The following is a 21,969-nucleotide window of genomic DNA, read 5'->3' as shown; positions in this document are numbered from 1 at the left end:
GAGGAATGGGAGAATTTGGATGAAATTATGCCTGTGTGTATATATCATAGAGAGGGGCAAAGACTAGAGGAAAATTATCAGCTTTGTTTCTGTTTTTGTTTTGGTGGATGTTACCTAAGATGGCTTGATGGATGTTACCTAAGATAGTGCTGCTTCTGTGGGCTAGCTGGCATATTGAGGGCCACTTTTCCTGGCTAGTGTCAGAGTAGGGATGACCAATAAATTGTGAACTCACTACCCCAGTATAATGATCTATCTCTGCCTCAGTGACTGGTAGATTTTGTCTTGCAGTGTTGCACAGTGGCTCACTACATTGTCCACAATATCCTATGTAGGAAGGTCAATTCTGCTCATATCCATAGTAAGTCTAAAGTATTTAAAATTCAGATAGATTAGAAAATAGTATATGAGGAAGAAAGAACCTCCTTCTTTATCTTTCCTATGAAAGCAGCAAGGTTTTTAATTATCACAATAGCTCATAATTATATAGAATGTTAAGATTTACAAAGTATTTTATTCATGATTCTCAGATTGTTACTGTAAATATTTTAAGTCCCATTTTACAGATGAAGAAACTGAGGTTCAGAGAGATTAAGTGAATTGACCATGGTCACACTGTCTATCAGCTTTCAGATTTGGACGTGAATACAGGTTTTTTGACTATCAAGTCCATCAATACTCTTTCCCCCTACACTATATGCTCACTGTCTCCGTGATGTCATCCATTGTGAGCTGACAGAATTTCCTGGGCCTTGATGAGCAAATTCTAGACAAGTGGAAGAGGGAGTGTCAGATCAGGAACTTACAATTGGCCCCTTGACTCTACAGAGAAACATGTTACCATCAACTCCTTTAAGTGAAAGACCCCAGTGGACGTCAAAGAAAACACTGGATATCCCAAGATACTATCAAGACTACCATTCCCCTGATGCAACAATGGTCATTAGGGGACTCCCACCTGCAGTTAAAGAACCAGACCCTGGAGTGGGACTTGGGGTAGAAGAGGGGCTACTTTGCAAACTGCTTCATTCTCCAGAGTTTAACTTGTTTCCCAACTCAGCTGTCTTTGAAAGCAACTTCATCCAGGTATCCTTATCTAACAATTCAAACAAATTCTTTTCCCCACTCTCAACTTTTATATCTAGGAGCTACCTAAAACACTTAAGTGAGCCTTGAAATCCCTGGGAAAAAGGGGACTGAGAACCCCCCAAAAACCCAAGGGGTTAGATCCCAAGTCCCCCTTTGTTGGTATATGCAGGATAATGGTGTCATCTGGGAGTTCCGCTATATAAGGCATTGAGTATGAACTTTCAGGTAGAGGTCCCTGGAGATTGATCAGACTGGAACTTGACCTCCAACCCTAAAGCATTAGCACAAAATATGACTGGTATGATAAGACCAAACTAAAATCATTACCCAAATCACAAATCTTTGGTTTTATAATATTTCAGATTGAATATGAAATTTCATAAAAATGATGAGTCCTGCAGTTAAAAGAACCATGTACCTACCTTTGAATAGTCTAAACCAGGGTTCTAAGAGTCTTAATCTGGGGTCCATGGCATCCCATTTGGATGGGGGGGGAAATATATCTTTATTTTCACACAAGTTTGGTTTCCTTTGTGTAATCCTCTGTATTTCATTTTAAGCATTTAAAAATATGATTCAGAGAAAAAATTCTTAGGTTCACCAGACTGCTAAAGGGATCCATGACACAAAAATGATTAAGAACACTTTTATGGACAAATTAAACAATTATAAGTCAGAAGTAGGTTAGATGGTTGAGGAAATACTTTGGGACTGAAATTTTCTTGAGGAGTTAAATAGAATGATTGAAAGTGCCTTCTACCCCTTCTTATTACATGCCTAGATCCATGTCCTTGGGGCTGCTTTTCAGGTCTCAAAGTTCAAGAATTGGAAAAACATCTATGATGCATCTACAACTATGGCTCTTGGTGTGACCTCATCAGTGGCTTGCTTGCCTCTTCCCAACATCCTTCTGATGGCCAAAGTTAAATGGCCCAAAGGGCAATCTCCAAAATGGATCAGTCCAATAGAAGCACCAACTATCACCCTCAAAAGGTAAGAAAATTAATGAGGGTCAAAGAATGAAAGAGGATACCACTTAGTGCCTGAGAGGAAGTATGCCTTAAAATTGAATTGCAGTCACAGAATGTTAGATATGGGAAAGACATTAAAGATCAAATCTTTCAGTTTATATTTGGGGAAACTCAGGCCTCTGGGAGCTTAAGTGATTTCCCCAAGATATTGACCAGGACTTGGCCACACTAGAATTTGAACCTAAATCTTTTAGTTCTAAGCCTAATGCTTTTTCCACCATGCCAGAAACACAGATAAAGAAAAAACATAGAAGATCTTCAGAAGCTGTACTGATTTCTGAGTCCAATAGGTTAGACTTACAATGTCAGAATTTTAAGACAATTTAGAAATCATATAGTCAAATTCCCTCATTTTACAAGGTAAGAGGGAAAAAAAAAGACTTGGTGAATGATGAAAAGGACCAGGGATATGAAGACAGACCACCTGGAGAGAGAGAGAAAATAATATAGGAATTAGATATTGACTTCAATTATAAGAAATTTTTCCTTCGTTAACATGAGATATAATGGAAATGAAATGGACCTTGAAAAAGTGCCTCTGGGTTTATGTACTCATTGGTAAGATGAGGGGGCTAACTTAGGCAAATTATAATCTTTCTTTCCAGTCCTAAAATTTACCTTAAAAAATAAAATAAAATTGTTCATTGTTTTAAGTGCTAGGACTATAAAGAAAGGTCAAAGACAGTAACTGTTTTCAAGGAAATTACAATCTAATGAGGAAGACAATATACAATTATGAACAAACAAGTTATATATATAGGTTAAATTGGAGTAATTTCAGAAGGAAGGTATAATTATTAAGCTAAACCAGGAAAGTCTTCTAGCAGAAAATAAAGGTTTAGTGGAGACCTGAAGAAAGCCAGGAAGACAAGAGGAAGTAGGAAATTAGAGAAAAGTGGGTTATAACTATGGATTAAATGAATTGCATTATTAGGTTCTACTTCCATATTCATCAGTCCATGCCTCTGCATCTCACTAGTGAGGAGGAACAATTTGGGATTGAAAGGAGGGAAGAATAACCTTTACTGGAATCCCAACTATTTTGTTTGGTTAAGAGGGATGTGGAGGAGATAATAATAGTGGAAAAGTCCAATATTACTTTGTCTTCTATTTTTCTCCTTTGATTCCCTTCCTGTAGGGTAATCCTAGCATGACTGTCCCTGCTTTCCTGGAAGCCTGGATTATCCCTCTTCTCCCAGGAAATCTGTAACATTCTGGCTACAATGAAGTTTGTGGAATTAGAGCTCCCAGCAAGCTACATAAAATCTGACAGAAAGTAGAGAGCCTCTAATCTAGCATCAAACTTCACTAACCCGGTGGCCCAGTGTTATTCATATTGACCCTTAATTTCTAGATCTGGACCCTATGGATCTAGCTAAATCTGTATAATTGCCTATTGCTCCTTCCTTTCTTCAGTATAACCCAACTAGATTTGTCTGCCCAAAACTGTTACTGAAGAGTTTCCTGCTTAACTAAATTCCTGGTCCTGAGCCTTCCTAGCCAAGCTTCATCTGACATTGCTTATGCCCCAGAATCCTCATTTTCCTGATTCCCCTCTCTATTAATTATCTTATCTACCTGGGTCTATATATTCATCTATCTCTCTCTCAGATCTTTTTTTTTTCACTCTTCTTTCCCTTTTTTCTCTTCTCATATTTTCTTCCCTCTCTTTTACCTCCAACATTTTCTTTTTCCCTTTTACCTCCCACATTTTCTTTTTCCCTTTCCCTTCTCCCTTCATTCGCCCCTTTTAAATCATTTCTCTTCCTTCCCCTTATCCATTTTTGCCCTTTTGTTACCTACAGCTTTCTTTTGGAGGATCACTTTATGGGATTTCATGGAGAAATTCCCTATTGTGCTACTGATTCTGCTGACTGGGGATACGGTCCTATCAAAAAGGATAAGTTCTACTATGGAAGAGTTTTCATTTTGCCTCTTCTCTTGTATCCCCAGAATTCTCCCACTGAAGTTTGTGGAACTCCAAGTTTATGACTGGTCCCAGAGAATCCTCAGGGTCCGGACAGTCGCTGAAAAAATTTACTACCTAAAACTCCACTTGGACCATCCTGAGGTTGTGTTCCAGTTCTGGGTCCGCCTGCTTTATATTCTGGAAAGGGGACTGTCCATAACCACTAAAGACCCGAGAATTCATGTTACCCACTGCCTGGTGCCTAAGGCTCCAGGCAAACTTGCTGGAAATGCCCCAGAAACAGTAAGTGGACTCTCTAGGCTCCTAATCTTCAAACTAGCAAGAATAAAATCATAAGATCAAGGAAATAGAGGCTGCAAAGAGCTCAGAGGTCATCCATTCTAACCCTCTAGAGAGAGACCATTGCAGAGAACTGTTTAGATTGTTCAGTCTGCACACAGCCTTTCCCAATTTTTTGTTGTTGTTGTTTGTTTTTGATGGTTACAAATGTGAGGATCTAATGCAGGTCGACAATCAAGAGTCACTATACAACTGAAGAAATCTCTTTGTACCCTGAGATTTATCTAAATATGGGGTTGGTTTTTTCCCTGAAAGAAACAGAAGTCATTCTACTCACAAGAACAGAAAGGATAAAACTTTATCCAATGCAATAAAAATAGAGTGGAAACAATATATTTAATGGGTAGGAATCCAGGCCTGAAGTGTGAGAAATAAACAGGGTCTCCAAATTCTAAGTGAACTACTAGCACGGCCACTTCATGGAGCATATTTTGGGGTCCATAGTAATTAATTAGGGAAATAGTATTTCCTCATGACTGGGGGCTCCATAATATGGCAAAAAGGCAACAGGGATCCCTTTCAAACCAAAGAGAGTGTCAGCCTAGCAACTTTATTATATAATCTCTCTCTTTCCAGGTTGAAATTAACAGACCACTACCTGCTGGACCAAGTGAGAGCCTGACTCTCCTTATGGCCCAGGGTGTATCTGAAGCCTCTTCAAAGCGTACAGCAAACTTAAGAAAGCACAAGAAAGCAGCTAAGTAAGTTCATCACACCTGCCATTCTTTTCTCACAGGCAGACAGTAGCGCCATAGGACTATTGAGGTCAATTCCAACTACTCCCCATGACATGTTGTCATATGTCCTTGTTCTCTGTGAATCACCTTTTTCTGGTCTTGCAATGGGCAATTTAACTTAAAAATCCAGAGACTTGAGTCAGTTTGATGGGGGGGGGGGGGAGGAAGGAGAGAATCTGGAACTCAAAGTTTTCAAAACAAATGTTAAAAATTATTTTACATATAACTGGGAAAAATATTAAACTAAATTAAAACTAGGCATTGACCCACATTTAACACTGTACACCAAGATAAGGTCAAAATCAGTTCATGACCTAGGCATAAAGAATGAGATTATAAATAAATTAGAAGAACATAAGATAGTTTACCTCTCAGACCTGTGAAGGAGGAAGGAATCTGTGATGAAAGAACTAAGAGATCATTATTGATCACAAAATAGAAAATTTTGATTATATCAAATTGAAAAGTTTTTCGTACAAACAAAACTAATGCAGACAAGATTAGAAGGGAAGCAATAAATTGGGAAAATATTTTTACAGTTAAAGGTTCTGATAAAGGCCTCATTTCCAAAATATATAGAGAATTGACTCTAATTTAAATGGCCGATAAATGGTCGAAGGATATGAACAGACACTTCTCAGCTGAAGAAATTTTTTGTTTTGTTTTGTTTTGTTTTATTTTTATAATTATAACATTTTTTGACAGTACATATGCATAGGTAATTTTTTTTTTTTTTTTTTTTAGAACATTATCCCTTGTACTCCCTTCTGTTCCAAGGTTTTCCCCTCCTTCCCTCCATCCCCTCCCCTAGATGGCAGGCATTCCCATACATACTAAATATCTTATAGTATATACTAGGTACAATATATATGTGCAGAACCGAATTTTGTTGTTGTTGTTGTTGCAAAGGAAGAATTATATTTGGAAGGTAAAAATAATCTGGGAAGAAAAACAAACAAACAAAAAATGCTCACAGTTTACACTCATTTCCGAGTATTCCTTTTCTGGATGTAGCTGATTCTGTCTATCAGATGAAGAAATTGAAACTATTTGTAGCCACATGAAAAGATGCTCCAATTCATTAATCAGAGAAATGCAAATTAAGACAACTCTTGAGATACCATTACACACTTGTCAGATTGGCTAGAATGACAGGGAAAGATAATGCAGGATGTTGGAGGGGATGTGGGAAAGGGACACTGATACATTGTTGGTGGAATTGTAAATACATCCAGCCATTCTGGAGAATAATTTGGAACTATGCTCAAAAAATTATTAAACTGTGTATACCCTTTGACCCAGCAGTGCTACTACTGGGCTTATATCCCAAAGAAATACTAAAGATGCCAAAATGTTTGTGGCAGCCCTTTTTGTAGTGGCTAGAAACTGGAAAATGAAGGATGTCCATCAATTGGAGAATGGTTGGGTAAATTGTGGTATATGAAGGTTATGGAATATTATTGCTCTGTAAGAAATGACCAGCAGGATGAATATAGAGAGGCCTGGAGAGACTTACATGAACTGATGCTGAGTGAAATGAGCAGGACCAGGAGATCATTATATACTTCAACAACAATACTATATGATTATCAATTCTGATGGATGTGGCCATCTCCAACAATGAGATGAACCAAATCAGTTCTAATAGAGCAGGAATGAACTGAATCAGCTACACTCAGTGAAAAAACTCTGGGAGATGACTATGAACCACTACATAGAATTCCAAATCCCTCTATTTTTGTCTGCTTGCATTTTTGATTTCCTTCATAGGTTAATTGTACACTATTTCAAAGTCCGATTCTTTTTGTACAGCAAAATAATCATATGGACATGTATTCACATATTGTATTTAACTTATACTTTAACGTATTTAACATGTATTGGTCAGCCTGCCATCTGGGGGAAGGGGTGAAGGGAAGGAGGGGAAAAATTGGAACAAAAGATTTTGCAATTGTCAATGCTGAAAAATTACCTATGCATATATCTTGTAAATAAAAAGCTATAATAATAAAAAAAAGTAGAAATAAAAACAAATTAAAATTTGTTTTTCAAATCGTTTCTTCAAGGAAGAGATATTTTAAATTTTAACATAATTTTTTTTTAAATTTTGAGCTTCAAATTCTCTTCCTCCCTTCTCTCCCCTCTGAGAAGATAATCATTGATATAAATTAAACATGTGTAATTTTGTAAAATATGTTTGTACATTAGTCATGTGAAAGAAATTTAAAAGACCTATGTTTTTTTCTTTATCTGTTATTCTGGCATAGTGAAAAAAGCATTAAGCTTAGAACTAAAAGACTTAGGTTTGATCTGTTACGTACAATGTTCTCCTAGTTCTGTTGATTTTACTTTGCATCAGTTCATGTAAGCCTTTCCAGGTCTTTCTGAAATCATCCTGCTCATCATTTCTTATAGCACGATAATAGCATCATAATCATATACTACAAATTGTTTAGCCATTCCCCAACTGATGAGCATTCCCTTAATTTCCAATTCTTTTGATATCACTAAAAGAACTAGCATAATATTTTGGTATAAATAGGCTGATAGAGCTTTTTTCTTTAACTTAAAATTTTATTTAAATTTTTAATTGACATTTTTTTTGTAGTTATGTCACAATGATTTTAAAATCCTAACTCTATCTCTTCTATTACCCAATCTAGTCATTCCTTATAAAAATAAATTTTAAAAAGAAAGGATAAAGCATTCTAACAAAAACAAACAAAAAAACCCCCCTCAACAATAGATCCAAAGCATATATACTATTCCATGTCCATGGTCTCCCATCTTTGAAATTTTAATTGGTTTTTAAAAACTAAGTAGATCATTCTGAATTTTTATAAACTTATTTATTTAAAACTAAATATGAAATAAGAAAAAAACAAAATAGAAAAACCGAAAGAAAAGAGAGAAAAAAATATCACATGTCCAGAAGAACATCAGGGAGGAGTCAAAATATATAACAATAAATTTCCATTTCAAGAAAGCATATATAATGATAAAATAGATTATATTCATGGGTCCATCTTTGTTTCCTTATAGGTTATTATTTTGTTCTCTGCTGTATACTTTTTACTTTATTCTTTTTTTCCTCTTTCATTCCCCCCCCCCTTACCTTTCCCAAGCAGGCTACAATTAAGCATAGGTATATATATATATATATATATATATATATATATATATATATATATATATATATATATATATATATATATATATATATACATACAAGCATACATATACACTCACCCACACATACTCACACTACATATATCCATATCCATATATATCTATATATGCCTACATTTATACATATGTGGATATGCATCTAAAATAATATTAATGTGGCTAACACATAATATAGATTAAATAGTCTTAAAAATTAATAATGAACAATTTCAGTCCCAGAATAAAAATAAGGAAATGGATTTCCTTCTTTTTCCTGGAAAGATGAGACCTCTGGGTGCAGAACCTTGCATACAATGTAGTTGCTATATTGATTAGTTTTGCTTGACAATTCACTTTCTCCTAAAGAAAGACTTATGAAATGAGTAAGAAGGGAAGTGCATATATCTAGAAATGATGTGGTTCAAGAAGCATCAACAAAACATGAATAAAAATTTGTATTTAAAAAATTTAATTTCGCTGAGATCCTATGTTGTTGTTTTCTTTCCATGGAGAGGTAGGCACTAGCTTGATGGCAATCAAGACTGTTTTTACATTTGGGATATATGCAATTTACAACAGATAAAATGAATAAATTCTTCCACTTCCATGGAATGTGAACAGATGGAGAAGTACCTACTCCCTTCTCAGCAAAGACAGAACTTAAGCTTTTTTCTGTCCCTCTCCCCTGGCTTTCTCACTTTTCTTGTCATTTTAAAGTAGGTCATATTCACCAATATAGCTATTTCCATTTATATCTGTGTCTAAGACATTTGCACTTGGAAGAACACTATTGGAAGCCAGGCTTGAAATAAGATTTCAATGCTTTTTCCTTTTCCTTTTGTCTTTTTTCTTGATCCTGCCAATACTTTCTGGATCATCAGAACCAATGATGTCAGCATCACAGAAGTCATCAGAAATGTCCGGACAAGCAACTCAGGTAAAGCAGAATGCATGACACACCCCTCTCTCTGTGTGTCTCTTGATTCTCTGTCTCTCTCAGTCTTTTCTCTCTCCTTCTCTTCCTCTCCCTTTCTCTTCCTCTTCCTTTCTTCCTCTCTCCCTTTCCCTTTTCCTCTCTCTATCCCTCTCCCTTCCCCCCTCCCTCACCTCCCTTCTCTCTTTTGGTTTTGAGAATCTACCAACTAGCTTCCCTTCCTGATTTTTAAGATTTTTGTCAAGGGCTCAATGACTCTCCTTTTAATCTTTCAGGTTTAAGGATTTGGAGTGTTCTTTAACCTCTCACTCTCCTTTGTATTCCCCTGATTTCAATAAGTGCTTAAAGATAAAGAATCAAGCTTTGGAATCATCAGCTAGAAACCAAGAAGATAATTTAATTCTATGACAACTTTGATTTATGGGGTTGGCTTTACTTAAGGAAATCCCAAATATGGTATTTCAGGGATTGAGGTCCACCTAATAATTGCTACCAATTTAGATCTTGCCCTTCTGTTGTGTCTGGAATGCCTCCAGACCTTGTCCCCACCTAGATTTAATCGCTGGAGACAAGCCTAGAATAAGCAAATGATAGTACAAAGAAAAAAAAATGCCAACATAGTATTTTTTCAACTCATTATGCATCCACCCATCTCTGTCCACAGATCAGCTTTTTCTTAGCTTATAAAAGAGAAGACTGAGGCTCAAAAACATTAAGTGAATTGTCCAAGATCATATATCAAATAAGACATAAGCCTAAGATTTGAACTTCAGTCCTCTGACTCTATATCCAAGATTTTGGGCTCTATAAAGTCAAAAGACCTTAGCACAAAGATCACCTTATTTTCTATGTGTAGAAGAAATCCTTTGTATGTAGATGACATTCATGGACACAATCAACAAGCATTCAGTATTTATAATGTGTCGTACACTGTGCTAAATATTGTAAATAGAAAAGAAAAAAGTCAGGCCTGACTTCAAGGAACTCGTATTCTGATAGGAAGACAGCATATAGACATCAAAGTATATACTAGATATGTATGCTGAAAGGTGTAATCTCATGAGAAGAAGCACTATTATTTAGGAATACAAGAAAGGGAAGAAAAAATAAATTGAGAAGGTGGGTGGGACAGAAAATGGGAGAAATAACAAGTTCTCTTTTGAAATATTGAGTTTGAGATCCTTATGGGACATCCAACTCAAAATCCAAAAGGGAGTTGTTAATGCAGGACTATAGGATGGAGATTGGGTCTGGATTTATAGAGTTGGAAATCATCTGTATAGAGAATTTAATCTAATCTATAGGAGAGTACTAGATCACCTAGGAAGAGAGTATAGATTAAAAAGAAAAGAGGGTCCATGATTGAACCTTGAAGGAGAAACAAAAACACATCAAAGAGAACTATTTATAGGGAACTAGGATATGGTACTAGAGGAGCGCAGACAGTTACTTCCAGGAACATGGGGGTATGTCGTTGGAATAATGAACACCACCAGTTCCCTACAAACTGAAAGCGCTCAGAAGATACTTCTTTCTTTTATATATATATATATTTACTCTTTTTATATATTTACTAGTTACAATTTAAAATCTAGGGGAATGGATTAGCTCTCAAATAAGATTTTTAAAAAATTATTTTTAAAAACAAGCCCTACCTTACCCACTGAGAAGGCAAGAAAAATAAAAAAGAAAAAATTATAAATATGTATAATTATGCAAAACAAATTCCTGCATTAGTCATGTTCATAAAAAAGAAATGAAAGAAAAGACAATATGCTTCTACCTTAATTTTTCTATCTAAATGTAGGTAGCATATTTCATTAGAATTATGATCAGTCATTGTATTGAAAATTCCAAAGTTTTTCAGATATGATTATTTTTACAATATTGTTGTTATTATATAAATTGCTCTTTTGATTCTGTCCATTTCACTTTATATCAGTTTAAACAAGTCTTTCCAAAATTTTCTGAAACCATGCCACTTATAATTTCTTAGAGCACAAAATTGTTCATCATATTTATATTATCAGAAGTCAATTAATGAGCATCTCCTCAGTTTACAATTTTTTTGCTACTATCAAAAAGCTATAAGTACTTTTTAAATATATTAATCCTTTCCCTCTTAAAATCTGTTTGGCATATAGTAAAAATTTTATTTTTATTCTGAGCTTAAGCACTAAATAAAATTAATATTTACATATACACATAAAAATAATTATACATGAAACTACAGATCTTTATTATGTACAATTTATTTTACTTTTCTTTTTTTTAAAGTTCAACCTTAAGCTTTCAAAGATATCCTGCAGGTCTATTCTTTTTTTGCCTTTCTTATATTTTCTTCTTTTCATTTAAAAAAAAATCCTAAATAACTACTTTCTTTTCTTTTCTTCTCTTCTTTCCTCTTCTTCCTGCTTCCTTTTTTTCCCCTTCTTCCCCAGCACTATCCTCTCATTGGCCAAGGGGAAGAAGTGGAAGGAAGAAAAGAAATACAATAGCATACCAAATAATTAAGCAAAACAAATTTCCACATTAACTATATCCAAAAATGTGTATCTTTTCCCCTCCCTTCTCCTTTCCTCCCCTCCTACATCTCTAGGTAACATGCTTCATCATCAGTGCTCTGGAATAATGTAGTTGGACATTGCATTGATTAGAGTTCTCAAATCTCTATAGTTGTTTTTTCTTCATAATGTTATATCAATCGCTATCTTGGTTTCTGCTTGCTTTAGTTTATTACGTTAGTAATTCATACAGATCTTCTCAGGTTTCTCGGAAGTGTCCATGTCATCATTTCTCACAGTGTAATTATATTACATTCCATTCCTATATCATCACTTCTTTAGCCATTTCTCAATAGATATGTATCACTTGGTTTTCAGTTCTTTGCTACTTCAAAAAGAGATAATAAAATACATATTTTATGTGTGGAGGTCTTCTTCCTTTTAAAATAACATCACAATAACTAGTACTTACTCAGTTGGATACTGAAATTATGATTCCTTTCTACCTCAAAGAATTGATTAATCTAAACCAGTGATTCTCAAAGTATGATCCATAGAGTCCTGGGGGTTTCTGAAACCCTTTGAGTTTTTATTTCTAATATGATAAATATTTATAAATATAACCTACATAAACAAAACCTCTTTGGACAGATCCTTAATGATTTTTAATAGTATAAAGATATAGAGAACAAAAATTTGAGGACTCCTAATCTAGATTAAGAAATTCATTCAAATGAAATCAAAAGTAAACTATAACCTCATTAACATCTAAAGTTGCTAAGAAAAAGCCATAACCATTTCTGGTAAAATAAAAGTCTTTTCAATCTTTTCCCCTCTCTGTCGGGCCCCTCAGACAGGGACAGATATACTCAAATACTTTTGCAGCTGAGCGCAATCAAATGTACCTGGTTTTCAAAACAGGGTGGCAAGGTGGGAATGGAGGTAGAGAAAAAGGAAATCATGGTTTACCATAATCTACCTGTAACATCACAAAATTCACTCAAAGCTGCAATTCAAATACTTGGCTGCCTATCAAGCAAATCTGATGGTTCACCTCAGTACTTCAGCAGGGCCTGGCCTCTTTATTGTCCTGGGGGAATGTTAGAAACCTAGGAAGGAGGGAGGAGATGGAAGCTTGGGGAGGGGCAGGAGATACTTGTTCATATGATGCCAGACAACTCCATCCTAGTTCTAGGTCTAATGAAAGATCACAATTCCACTATGAATTGGTATATTGTCTTGGAAACTTGATGTAGCTCTCCTACCCACACCCACACTCCCAAAAATCCATTTTTTTCCAAGGGCAACCTAGTATGGAATATCTCCAAACTTAACTAGCCCAAATGTCAGAAGAGAACAGAGGGATGTTAGAAAGTGAGGACAAGTAAAGCGCAGTACAGTTTTAAAAGGAAACTGCAGAATAATTTTTAAACAAAAAGTGGTATGAAATATCAGTTTCATAGACAATCCTCTTTTTGTATTCCCCCTATGTGTATGGAAATGTTTTTTTTTTTCTTCTTCTTTTTCTTTTATTGCTATTTAAGTTTAGAATTGGGGGGGAAAATGAATTTAGCTAGGTACATGATCTGTTTTCTGGCCCCTAATCAAAGCTTTTCAAGTTGATAAAGCTTTGCATCCTTTTGGCATAACCTTTCAGAGAGCAACATTACTTCCATTCCAAAAGCATATAGACTTCTGTGTGTGTTTTTAACTGCTTCTACTTGGTCCCTAGCCCTTTGCAATCTGGCTTTCATCCCACATTCCTCTCACATGACACTTTTCTAAGGTTAAGAGTAATTTCTGAATTACCAAACCCAATGGCCTTTGCTCAGTTTCCATCTTTCTTCACTGACTTTTTCACAGCATGTGACATCATTTGATCAGTTGTTTTTTAGACTTTTGTGACATTGGCTTTCAATCTCCCTTCCCATCTTTTTGGCTTCTTCCTCCTTTGTTTCCCTTCTCCCACCTCTTATATGTAGGCATCCCCAAGTTTGAGTCACTCATCTCACCTTCTTAACATATATTCTCTCCCTCAATGAAGTCATCCATCCTCATTCTTTCAACTCAGCTTTATGGTTTCCAATTTTCTAAATTCAGTGAAGACATCAGCTCTGGGACTGAACGGCTGGAATATATTCCAAGTCTTCCAATATCTCAAGTCCATGTTAAAAACAGAGTCCACCATCTGTATCCTGAAACTTGTTTCTTTCGCTAACTTCTCTAGTTTCTTGTTTTCTCTGACTGGAAACTGTAGAGTCAACATCATCTCTGCCTTTTTTGTTGTTCCTCTTCTCCAATAAGTTGTCAAGGCCTGCCATTCTACCTTTTCAGGTTCATTCACACTGATCATAGAATCACAGATGTAGAGCTACAAGAGACCAGAGAGGCCATCTTAACCAACACACTCATTTTTTTTTTTTTCTTTTAAACTGAGGCAATTGGGGTTAAGTGACTTGCCACACAGTTAGTAAAGTGTTGTGTCTGAAGTTGAATTTGCTTTTACTTTGTATGTGGTATATTTCACTTTTCTTGAATTCATGGAGGACTTTTCCAGGTTTGTTTTTGTTTTTGTTTTTTTCTTTTGTTTTTCTGAGAGTATCCTGCTCATTATTTTCCATAGACAATAATAGTTTATCACAAACACATACCACAATTTATTGAGCCATTCCTTAATTGATGAGCATCCCCTCAATTTCTGATTTTTTTTTTGTCCTAAGAACTGTTGATTTTTTTTTTTTTTTTTTGGTATGTGTAGTTCATTTTCCTTTTTTTAAAGTTTTCTTTTTGGTTTGTTTTTGGTTTTGGTTTTTTTTCCAAATCTCTTTTGGCATTCATGCCTGATAGTAGTATTGTTAGGTCAAAGGATATGCATATGGATGAATTTGCAGCCCTTTGGGCATAAATCATATCTTTTGATCATTTATCAATTGGGGCATGACTCTTATTTTTTATAAATTTGACTTCTCTCTATGTTTGAGAAATGAGACCTTATCAAGGAAACTTGCTTTGAAAAATTTTCCAATTACTATTGCTAATTGTATTTCCCCCCACTTATTCTCTCTCCTTTCACTTTGTCCCTCTTCAAAAATATTTTGCTAATAATGAGGTATTCCTTCCCCCAATATGCCCTCTCTTTTATTACCCCCTTTCCATATCCCATTCTCCTATTTTCCTGCAGGATAAGTTAGATTTCCATGCCCTTACTGAGTATTTGTTATTTCTATTTGAACCAATTCTTATGAGAGTAAGGTTCACTCTCCTCCCCCTCTTCCCCTTTTTCTTGCCTTCCCCCCCCCCCCCAGGCTGGGGTTAAGTGACTTGCCCAGGGTCACACATCGAGGAAGTGTTAAATATCTGAGATCGGATTAGAACTCAGCTCCTCCTGAATTCAAGGCTGGTACTCTATCCACTGTGCCACCTAGCTGTCCCCTGCCTTTTTTTTTTTTTTTTTTTTTTTTTTTTTTTTTACAGCAGATAATTTGCACCATTCTACTTCTTCCTTTCCCTTTCTCCCAGAACATTCCCTCCAATCCTTTTTTTTTCATAATTAAAAAAAAGATATTATTCCTTTATATTCAACTCATATCTGTGCTATCTATATATACTCCTTCTAACTGCCATAATAATGACAAAGTTTTAATGTTATAAGCATCATCTTCCCATGTAGGAATATAAATGGATAAACCTTATTAAGTCCCTTATGATATCATTTTCCTGATTACCTCCTTATGCTTCTCCTGAATCCTATATTTGAAAATCAAAATTTCTAGTCAGCTCTGGGCTTTTCATCATGAGTGCTTGAAAATCCTCTGTTTTGTTGAATGACTACCTTTTCTTCTGAAGGATTATGTTCAGTTTTGCTGAGCAGGTGATTCTTGATCGCAATCCTAGCTCCATTGCTCTCTGGAATATCTTATTCCAAGCCCTCTAGTGTTTTAATATAAAAGCTACTAAATCTTGTGTTATCTTGACTGTGACTCAGCTATACTTGAATTTTTTTTTTTTTTTCTGAATCCTTGTAATTTTCCTCCTTAACCTGGGAGTTATGGAATTTGGCTATATTCCTGGGAGTTTTCATTTTGGAATCTCTTTCAGGAGGTAACTTAGATTCTTTTAATTCTATCTTCCCCACTGGTTCTAGAATATCAGGACACTTTTCCTTGATAATTTCTTGAAAGATAATATCCAGCCTCTTTTTTGATCATAACTTTGATTACAATTTTTAAATGATCTCTCCTGGATCTATTTTCCAGGTTAGTTGTTTTTTTCAATGAGATATTTCATATGTTTTTTCTATTTTTTTGGTTTTGTATCATTGAATCTTGATTTCTCATGAAATCATTAGCTTCCATTTGCTCAATTCTATTTTTTAAGGAATTATTTTCCTCAGGGAGTTTTTGTATCTTTTTTCGCAATTGGCTAATTTTACTTTTTAAGGCATTTTTTCCTCTTTGCCTTTTGCATTTCCTTGTGCATCTCTTTCAGTTCTTTCCAAAGTTTTTCCTTTATCTCTCTTATTTGATTATCAAAGTCTCTTTTGAGCTGTTCCATGGCCTGACCCCAATTTTTGTTTTTCTTTTTTTCTTTTTTTTTTATTATAGCTTTTTATTGACAGAACATATGCATGGGTAATTTTTTACAACATTATCCCTTGCACTCACTTCTGTTCCAACTTGTCCCTTCCCTCCCTTCACCCCCTCCCCTAGATGACAGGCAGTCTCATACATGTTAAACATGTTAGCAGGGTTCTCAAACTATGGTCCTTGAGCCAGATAGCCAGATAGGTTATGGCAAATGGGCTGAGGGGCTGGGACAGAGTGTGAGTTTTTGTTTTTACTATAGTCTGGCCCTCCAACAGAGGGACAGTGAACTGGCCCCCTATTTAAAAAAGTTTGAGGACCACTGTGTTAAAGTATATTTTAGATACAATATATGTGTGCAGATCCATACAGTTCTCTTGTTTGCACAAGAAAATCAATTTTTATTTTTCTTGGAGTCTTTGGATATAGAAATTTTGACTTTTTTATCTTCTGAGTATGTGTTTTGATCTTGTCATCATAAAAAATTTGTCAAAAACTTTTTTTTGTTGTCTCATTTTCTTAGCCTATTCCTCTGCTTATAACTCTTTGTTAAAGTAGGGTTCTGTTTCCAGAGTAGAGAATGCACTGTATTTCAAACTTCAGGAATTTTGTGCAGCTGTTTTCAGAGATCCTTGGAACTATTAGGTGTGACCCCATCCCATTGTGGCTATAAGATCTAGCTTTCTGGGGCTCCGCTGACCAGGGCTGCACTATGACCACATATCAGACTCTCACTCCTTTACCATAGACCCTCTCCATTGATCTTCTGAGTCCTACCTGGTATCCCAGGCTGAGAGGTCCAGAAGCCTCTAGCACAGCTGCTAATTCAGAGGTCTCACCTTGCTAATGCCAGGGTCCCAACAGGAGCTGGGGCCAGAGCTGGGCCTGTATACTGGAGTCTCACTCTGGTTGCCCAGACCTTTTCTGCTGACCTGCTTTTAGTTAAAGGAATTTGGAGCAGTTCAGAAGAGAGGTCAGGCAAGTTCCTGCCTTTACTCTGCCATCTTAGCTCTCTCAAAATTCTTAAAGAATATTTAAGGCACTTCATAATCTGGTTCCACCCTACTTTTCCAGCCTTATCTCATCAGACTGCACTCTAGACTTGGCTATTTCTGCTTTTTCCTGTGGTTTGAATTCAATCACAGGATATCTTCTTACTTGAAATCATCCTTGTCCTTAAAAACCAAATGTGTGGGGGGGTCATCTTTCTCATAAAATCTTCCTAAAACATTGCGTTAGCCAGAAGCAATCTCTCATCCTTTGCATCTCTACTAGTACTTTGTATTATGGCTACTTGTACAGATATATTATCTCTCCTATTGCTAGATTATAAATTCCCTCAGCTTGAGGTCTTATCCATCTTTGCATTCGTTTAACTCCTACAATAGTTGCTAATCTATATTGGTTGAACTATATACAAACATCTTCTCTACATCAGCAACCATACAGGCCTTTTTCCAAACTTTGTTCTGAATATATTGAGAATGTCATATTATGGCAAATTTAAATATTTAGAGGTAACTACAGAGTAAGAGGTCTGGAAGTGTTTCTCTAACATCCATTTATTTACAAGCTCTATAGAGTTGAGATTGTTTGATTTTTATTTTTTTTGTCTTCATAAAGGACTTCTCAATGTAGAGGCATCATGTCATAGGTAGTGATAACCCAGGAGTTGGACTTGAGTTCAGATTCTGTCTCTGATATACTAGCTCTATGACTATGAGCAAGTCACTAACTCCAGTCCCCCAAACAACTTTCTATGTCATATGAAGTTCCAATCTGCATTGGGGAAGGGAGTTTTCATAGGGAAATTTCTCTATATGAATGGAATCGATCACAAATCTGTATGAAAAATATCATCATGATTAATTCATTAAACATCAGGGTTTAGTATAACAAAAATACATCTTAAACTTGATCATCATGGTTTACATACAGACATAAGTATACAGAGTTAGATGTAACCTGTATGGTTGAATGATCTAACCTAAAAATAAAATTCATTGAATTTTGTTTTTTAATATCTAGAACAAGAATCTTCCTCCCAAGAAAGCAATCGAAGAAATGAAGGAGATGTATGCTTGAGAGACTCCTTCTCTCACAGTATGTGGGAAAGAGAAAATCCCTCTGGACCACAGTCACTGTCTCTCCTTAGCACCCTAGCAGCCTCTACTTGTTGCTTTGGCCCAAAGCCTTAGGTAAGGTATCTAGACTAAAATTGTTCTGCTATAGTGAGACTGGGGGCTTTTTTTTAGCTTTAAATATTTTGTTCTTTTTCTAATTATATGTAAAAACAATTGTTAACTTTGTTTAAATTTTGAGTTCCAAATTTTCTACTTTCCCTCCTCTACTTCTCCTTCATTGAGAAAGCAATTTGATATAAGTGAAACATGTACAATCATGCAAAATATACTTCTATATTAGTTGTATTATCAAAGAAAATACAGACCACAAAAAACACACACAAAAAAGCAAAATACGGTAAGCTCCAATCTGTATTTAAATACTTATCAGTTCTTTCTCTGGAGATAGATAGTAATTCTTCACAAGTTCTTGGGAATTGTCTTGAATCCTTGTATTGTTGAGAATAGCTAAGTCATTGACAGTTGATCATCATACAATATTGTTGTTACTATGTACAGTGTTTTCTGTCTGGTTCTGCTCATTTTACTTTGTGTCAGTTCATGTAAGTCTTCCTAGGTTTTTCTGAAAACATCCTGCTTCTTATTTCTTTTAGAAGAATAGTATTCCATCACATAACTTGTTTAGACAGTCCCCAATTATGGATATTCTTCAATTTCCAATTGTTGGCCACCACAAAAAGAACTGCTATAAATATTTTTTGGACATATAAGTTCCCTTTTTAAAAAAATCTCTTTGGGATATAAATTTAATTGCTGGGTCAAAGAGTTTTTATAGCTCTTTGGGCATTTATAGTGAGATTTGGAATTGTGGTTTGTTTTTGTTTTGTTTTGTTTTTTTCTTTTATAGTGAAATTTTTAAAGGCTTATATGATACCTTGGGTGTCTCCTGTAATATCTGGTCACAGGAAGCAAGTGCTGAGGTCTTAGAACCCATAACAAGTATTCCTAACCTTCCCTGCTAAATATTTCACTTGGTGTCGTTGCTGAGAACCTATAGAGTCCTTTGGGATTCCTAGAGAGACACCTTGAGGTTTCACAGTAGTAGTTTCTGTGGAACACCTGGGATACTCTGATGAGCCAAGGCTGCTTTAAACCCACATAAAGGAGGAGAAAATTAGGAGGGATGGGGTCAGAATCTATTGTCTCATTTCCTTCAGCGGGTACTCTTAACTTCTCCATGGGAAACATGTTCAGGTGGTGACAGGCACCGATAAGTTATTGATCAGCACAAGTGGAAGAGTTTCTCCACATCAGTGGAATCAGAGGTAGATGAAAAAACAATAATGATGGTGATACATGGAGAGTCATATCAAGGTTTGAGGTTAGGTTGGATGGGAATTAGGGAAAAGAATAACCTATCTGAGCTAACTGGGGGGAAGGAGAGGCAGGATGCTTATGGCTTCAGCCCCCCTTCTCCCTTTTCTTCTTATTAAATAATATCTTAATCATTATTTCATTTATTGGACAAGGGTTTATTGAGTAGTTCTATAGTAAATGTTTGTTGAATTATCTGTTGTATGAGTCTGAGAAGTACAGAGAGTTCCTGGGTAAAACATATGGTCTTCTTGGTTCAGACTAGGTCTCAATGATCCTTTTTGAAATCTGGTCATTTCAATTTAAGGCCATGGCTCGTAATGCTTCAAAATAAGAAAACTCTATGATTCAATGGAAAGAATGCTGGGTTTGGAGTGAGAGGGTCTGGATTTAGATCTCTCTGAAGTTTACTATCTCGCTGACTGTAGACAAGTCACTTAACCTTTCTGGGTGTCTTGGTTTCTCCATCTATAAAATGGGAGGTTGAACCCAATATAGCTTTGAGGCCTCTTCCAGAACTACATCTGGGATCCTTTGACCCTAATTTGAATTCTGATCCTGCTCTTATCTGAGTTACTTTGGCCAAATCACTTGAACCCTATGAGCTTTTAGTTTCAACATTTGACAAATGGGAGGTGTTTGGACTAGATGATCTCTAAGTAGCTCCTTCTGGCTCTATATCTATGATCCTATGAGAATGTGGCACCAATGGTAGAGCCCAGATACTTAGCATAAATGAATGGCTTAAAAAAAAAAAAAAAAAAAGCAATTCAATATTGTATAAAAGAGAGAAAGTATTCTCATGTCTCAGAGGTGGTGGAGAACTTTTTTTTTTTTCTCTCCCATTTGGACATTTATGACATCATTTGCTGGCCGTAAAAAGTTATTCACGTCTAAAACTCAAGCTGTTGTAATTAATTTGTGTCTCATCACCTGTGGTTTTTGACACATATCACCTGTGGTTACCTGAACAAATGATTTCGAGGGCCTTATATGTTCCTCATCTCTGATCTAGAATATTAAGGTTTTATAAAGCACTTTCCTCACAGTAAACTTATAAAGTACAGGTTTATATTGTAACTTATAATATAATAAAGCATATTATCCTTTTTTTTAAATACTTGAAGAAGTCAAGCCTGAAAGACAGGTTAAAATGCTGTTAGTAAAATCAAAGTCAAGACTCAAACCCAGAACTTCTGATTCCAATGTGGGCACTCTTTTCCTTATATCACTCTATAATAATAAAATGTTCAAGGTCTTTTTAATTGTGACAAGAACAGATCATCATAAATGGGCCCTCTTTTATATCCATTTAAAGGATTATCTCCTTTCTTATTTACACACTCCAATTTCCAGAACAAGAATTCAATCGCTTAAGTTACTATATTTATTTGCATATTATGCACACTTTATTCTATGTTTTTTGCTTAAATTAGGAGGTGCAGCCATGATCATACAATGGATTTTGCAGCAGAAGGTATTCAACAGCAGCAGAAAAAAAGAGATGGTTGGCAGAACAATCAGATGGCTGACAACAGGAAAGGCAGTCTGAAACTGTCCAAAAAGATGGCTGATGGCCATGGGAGGGATTCAGGGTTACCCAATTGGGATGTCTAGGAACAGCAGAAGCTAATAATAACAGAAAACTGCAATTGTCAGTCAGCAACGACAGCAACTGGTAACCAGAAGGCAGAAAAGACAGGTGACAGCAGAAGCAATAACTAAACATGGACTCTAGAGTTAATTAATGCTCAAAAGAAAATGACAACAATGGAAATGAACTCAACAGCAATGGAAAAGATGAATTTCAAAGCTGCCCCAAAGGAGTACAAAACTAAGAATATCAATGTAGACTCTTAAAAATTATCATGGAAATCGAACGATGATACTAAAATGGCCAAGCTACACAACTACTCTGATGCTATGTCTTTAATGAGAAAACTAAGGAAAAGCAATCTGGGCAATTAAGAAGTCATAAAGGCATTCTTAATATGGGCATTGTGATAGGAAAGCAGACAAAGCAGATATAGCTTGTCATATTTGGAATGCAGTCCCTCTCACTTCCAACTTCTAGAATCCTTAGTTTCCTGCAAAGCACACTTCAGGTGCTACATACAAACCTATTCCTATTAGGTCCCTATTAGTGCAATTCATGCACTTTCGATCTGTTTGTCTCTCTGTCTCTCCTCCTCACTC

At 35.7% G+C, this 21,969-nt stretch overlaps 1 protein-coding gene across 2 annotated transcripts; it reads left to right on the top strand.

The window, feature by feature from the left end:
• The first annotated feature begins 766 nt into the window (after positions 1-766).
• Positions 767-21,683, top strand: LOC141543118 (Golgi-associated RAB2 interactor protein 1B-like). 2 transcript variants are annotated; one of them, XM_074268001.1, is made up of 7 exons: positions 767-1,086; positions 1,871-2,082; positions 4,074-4,332; positions 4,966-5,090; positions 9,176-9,231; positions 18,344-18,513; positions 21,210-21,683. In XM_074268001.1, exons 1-6 carry the CDS (start codon positions 835-837, stop codon positions 18,511-18,513), a joined length of 1,074 nt encoding a protein of 357 aa, XP_074124102.1. In that variant the 5' UTR covers positions 767-834; the 3' UTR covers positions 21,210-21,683. The 2 variants fall into 2 exon arrangements, with proteins under 2 accessions (XP_074124102.1, XP_074124103.1); XM_074268002.1 differs by having other exon boundaries at positions 768-1,086; positions 1,898-2,082.
• The last annotated feature ends 286 nt before the right edge of the window (positions 21,684-21,969 follow it).

The sequence above is a fragment of the Sminthopsis crassicaudata genome, chromosome 5 (assembly GCF_048593235.1).
Source record: "Sminthopsis crassicaudata isolate SCR6 chromosome 5, ASM4859323v1, whole genome shotgun sequence".
NCBI classification, from domain to species: Eukaryota; Metazoa; Chordata; class Mammalia; order Dasyuromorphia; family Dasyuridae; genus Sminthopsis; species Sminthopsis crassicaudata.
The sequence above is the reverse complement of the archived record's forward strand: the minus strand, read 5'-3'. Positions and strand labels throughout refer to the sequence as shown.

What these genes read in the sequence shown, in the direction of transcription:
- LOC141543118 (XM_074268001.1), top strand. Translation starts at nt 835, where the DNA reads ATGTTACCATCAACTCCTTTAAGTGAAAGACCCCAGTGGACGTCAAAG. An exon ending in TTGAAAGCAACTTCATCCAG is followed by an intron (nt 1,087 to 1,870) that starts GTATCCTTATCT and finishes TTACATGCCTAG; the next exon opens with ATCCATGTCCTTGGGGCTGC. An exon ending in CTGGAAATGCCCCAGAAACA is followed by an intron (nt 4,333 to 4,965) that starts GTAAGTGGACTC and finishes CTCTCTTTCCAG; the next exon opens with GTTGAAATTAACAGACCACT.